At 44.5% G+C, this 3820-nt stretch overlaps 1 protein-coding gene across 1 annotated transcript; it reads left to right on the plus strand.

Moving 5' to 3' along the window:
* The first annotated feature begins 248 nt into the window (after positions 1–248).
* On the plus strand, positions 249–2535 carry LOC124688708 (pentatricopeptide repeat-containing protein At5g27460-like). Its single transcript, XM_047222344.1, has 2 exons — positions 249–554; positions 1272–2535. Exons 1-2 carry the CDS (start codon positions 249–251, stop codon positions 2523–2525), a joined length of 1560 nt encoding a protein of 519 aa, XP_047078300.1. The 3' UTR covers positions 2526–2535.
* Positions 2536–3820: the final 1285 nt, after the last annotated feature.

Below are 3820 nucleotides of genomic sequence, written 5' to 3' on the forward strand. Positions count from 1 at the left end.
ACTCGCTGGCAGGTGGGCCTGGTGAAGACGCGAACGGACACTTTCCGCGTCCGCGCAGCGTCCGCAGAGACGCAAACCTGCCGCAATATGCGATAGATTTGCGTCTCTGGGGCGCACCGGTCACTTTGCGTCGCGCCACTGGAGAGGGTATCAGACGCATTTTCGGTCAAAGCGGACGCAAACGGTCGCTCAAGCGTGGCAAAACGTATTCAAGAAGTCCGTCGACACATACGAGCAGGCCCATGGCCATGGCCGCCGCCGCCCTCGCCCGGCGGCGCCTCCTCCGCCTCCTCGCGTCGAGCCCGAACCGTAAAGCCCTCTCCCTCTCCTCCAGCCCCTCCCCCTCCTTCGACGCTCCGGCAACCGCCCGCCAGCGCGACCCCGAGCGCGAGGGCGACCTCCTCTCCCGGCGCCTCCTCCGTCTCCACTCGATGGGCTCGGTCGCCGCCGCCATCGAGGGATGGGCCCAGATGCGCGGCCGCGTCTCGCGGGCGGACCTCCATCGCGCCGTCTCCCAGCTCCGGCGCGCGCGCCGCTACAATCACGCGCTCGAGGTCAGCTGCTCTCCCTCCGTGGTCTGGACTTGGTTTTAGTTTGGGATATTCCCCTGTTCAGTTGCCAATTTTTCAATAACAGTAGGACGAGCAAATACATTACGCCATTCCTCTGTCGACATTTTACATCTTATTTTTTCACCCTCCGCTGCAAGTATTGAGAGGTTTAATGTAAAGGAAGAACCGATTAATCCCAACTCTGTAAAAAATGCAGACCCTTTTGTAATGCGTGTTTGCAAACAAAGAAATGATCAGTTTATACTCTTCAATTTTTTTCTGTCAAAACTCTCAAGTTGGGAATAGGACACTATGGATGGTTGGCTGTTCATGATTTTTTAATATCTTATATGCTAGAGTCGAAACTTGAAAATTACATTCGAGCTGACAATCTAATAATAAGAGGATGAGGAGGACGAGCTCAATGAAATCCATTCTCTAGGTCCACGCTTTAGATTTCACCTTTGTTTCCTTGTTGTTATTGCTTGGCAGGAAGTACAGATTTTCTGAAATTATTGTGAAGAAGAACTGAAAAATCCCAACTCTGTAGAAATTTCAGAGCCTTTATAATGTTTGCAGAGGAAGAACTGATCAATTTTCAAATTCTTCATAATATTTGAAACAAAGCGCCTGTCCATGATGTTTTAATCTCTTATATGCATGCTGGAGTTCAAAAATGTAACTCACATAACCTAAGATAACAAATCTGTTGTCCTGCAGATTTTATCATGGATGGACTCACGCAAAGATATTAAACTATCACCATCGGATCATGCAGCTAGACTGGACTTGATTGGGAAAGTACACGGTACTTCACAAGCTGAGGAATACTACAACCAACTACAGAAACCTGCTTCTAGGGAAGCTGCGTCATTCCCTCTCCTCCATTGCTATGTTGCTGAAAGAAATGTTCAGAAAGCTGAGAACCTTATGGCTAGTCTGCAGAGCGTTGGGCTGCCAGTTGATCCTCACTCGTTCAATGAAATGCTGAAGCTTTATGTTGCAACATGCCAGTATGAGAAGGTACATAGTGTGATCAATCTGATGAAACGGAACAATATCCCCAGAAATGCTCTCTCATATAACCTTTGGATGAACGCATGTTCTGTATCTGGTGTTGCCTCTGTACAATCAGCGTTCAACGAGATGGTTAATGATGGTATGGTTGAGGTTGGTTGGAGCGCATACTGTACATTGGCCAACATCTTCAGGAAGCATGGACTGAATAGTAAAGCCCTGGCTTGCCTCAGGACGGCCGAAACAAAATTATCAAGAACACAACGCTTAGGATATTTTTTTGTAATGACATGTTATGCGGGTCTCAATGATAGCGACGGGGTTACGAGACTGTGGGAGGCTAGTAAATGTGTCCCTGGAAGAATCCCTGCTGCAAACTACATGAGTGCTATTATATCTTTGATAAGAGTTGGTGATATTGACCAGGCTGAGTGGATGTTTGGAAGCTGGGAATTGGAGTGCTGGAAGTATGATGTGCGGGTTTCAAATGTTCTTCTAGGCGCTTATGTGAGGAATGGCTGGATTGAAAAGGCTGAGAAGCTCCATCTCCATGTGCTAGAGAAAGGCGGACACCCAAACTACAAGACGTGGGAGATACTGCTGGAGGGATTTGTTGAGAGTAACCAGATGGACAAAGCTGTCAATGCCATGAAGAAAGCTTTATCTTCAATGAAGAGCTGTCGTTGGAGACCTCCACTCAAACTAGTTGAGGCCATCGCAGCATTCTTCGAGGAGCAAGGAAATGCAGACGATGCAAACAGATACATTAAGGTTCTTCAAAAGTTTAACTTGACAAGCTTGCCCTTGTACAAGTCCGTGCTCCGAACGTATATTAAAGCTGACACTGTGGCAACTGATATTGCTGAGATGATAGCAAGAGACCAGATAGTTATGGACGAAGAAATGGACCACTTGATCATACGTGCTAGCAAGATAGATACCAGATGCAATGTGTAACTTTGAAATGTAGCAACCTGTGAGCCAAGACACATGTTAAAGAACATTTCAGCTGACATGTCAAAAATAGATCTGCAGATTAGACCAGTAATAGCACAATGAGCTTCATTGCTTAGTAGGCAAGGTTTTGAGCAAACTGAGTTGTTGGCTTCGCTATGGGAAGTGGTTGTTTATTAACTGAGACAACAGTTATATACTTATATCCTTGCTGTGACTGGTGAGGAGACAAGTTTGAGAAGTTTGGAGGGCATTATACTTTTGGAGGAGCTAGGTGAGTCGTGTTCTTATACACTTGTAAAGGTGCCCAATGATGAGAACATATCTAGTAATAGACCAACAGAAACTGGACCGCTGGATCGTGTGAGAAGGGACATGATGAATGCCCATAAGATGGGCAATCCACGCTGCAGAATATACGAAATGAACCCTGGGTTGTGTTTGTCATTGAGGGAGAGGCCATTTTTCTATCTCATTTTTAAAGTTGCAATTTGTTCTTTCATTTCTCCATAGCCGACCTCTGTTTGGAATGTTCTTGGCTTCTCTCAGTTCATCTATGGTGGCTGATGTTCTCTAGTACATGAATTCAAATTCTTCTTCATGTTTCTTCCAAACTTATGCGCTCCCGAATAACCAGATTCTGTTTCAGTTTTCAGTGATTTTCAGTATATTGTCAGAACTTATGTTGAGCTCGATTAGTATCTGGTACCTTCCTTTTTTTTTAGATTGACTAATACCTTGAGGATTAAGTGTGATTGGCTACTTTTATTTTTTATTTTTGTGTTAGACAACCTGCACAACTGGGTCATCTTGCCTCAGTCTATGAGTTATGCCTATGTTAACATGGTCCTTAGTTTTTACCTGAAAGCCCATTTTATTTTCCTGATTGTTATAGTATAATCTCTGTGGTGGTTGCAGCTGTGAACGAATTGGTGAGTGAACCTGCATGGCTGTGCTCATATTATTCTGCTACTTTAATTCGTAAAATCCTTCCATACTGATAGTGCATTTATATTGCTGCCAACTGGTGGATCACACCTGCAATTTTTTGAAATATGAGATCTTCTATCACTGCCTCAAGTATTGTGTAGCTGTGACAACCTAACGTAAGTGGATACAAATTTAGGAAGCTAGATGGGTTATGTTTGAATTTCCTTTTTTTTTCAGTTGTAAGACACACAAATAAATTGTTCTACACAAGGGCTGACACAAGTCATCTAGTAGAATGGATTTTTCCTAGCCCATCGGTAATTTCTTTTCCTTTAAGATGCACAAGCTCATGAAGTCTGAGCTACTAG

This window comes from Lolium rigidum, chromosome 2, assembly GCF_022539505.1.
Source record: "Lolium rigidum isolate FL_2022 chromosome 2, APGP_CSIRO_Lrig_0.1, whole genome shotgun sequence".
NCBI classification, from domain to species: domain Eukaryota; kingdom Viridiplantae; phylum Streptophyta; class Magnoliopsida; order Poales; family Poaceae; genus Lolium; species Lolium rigidum.

Bases quoted from the DNA above. Each gene is read 5' to 3' on its own strand.
- LOC124688708 (XM_047222344.1), top strand. From the start codon at position 249: ATGGCCGCCGCCGCCCTCGCCCGGCGGCGCCTCCTCCGCCTCCTCGCG. The intron at 555-1,271 runs GTCAGCTGCTCT...GTTGTCCTGCAG, and splicing joins GCTACAATCACGCGCTCGAG to ATTTTATCATGGATGGACTC.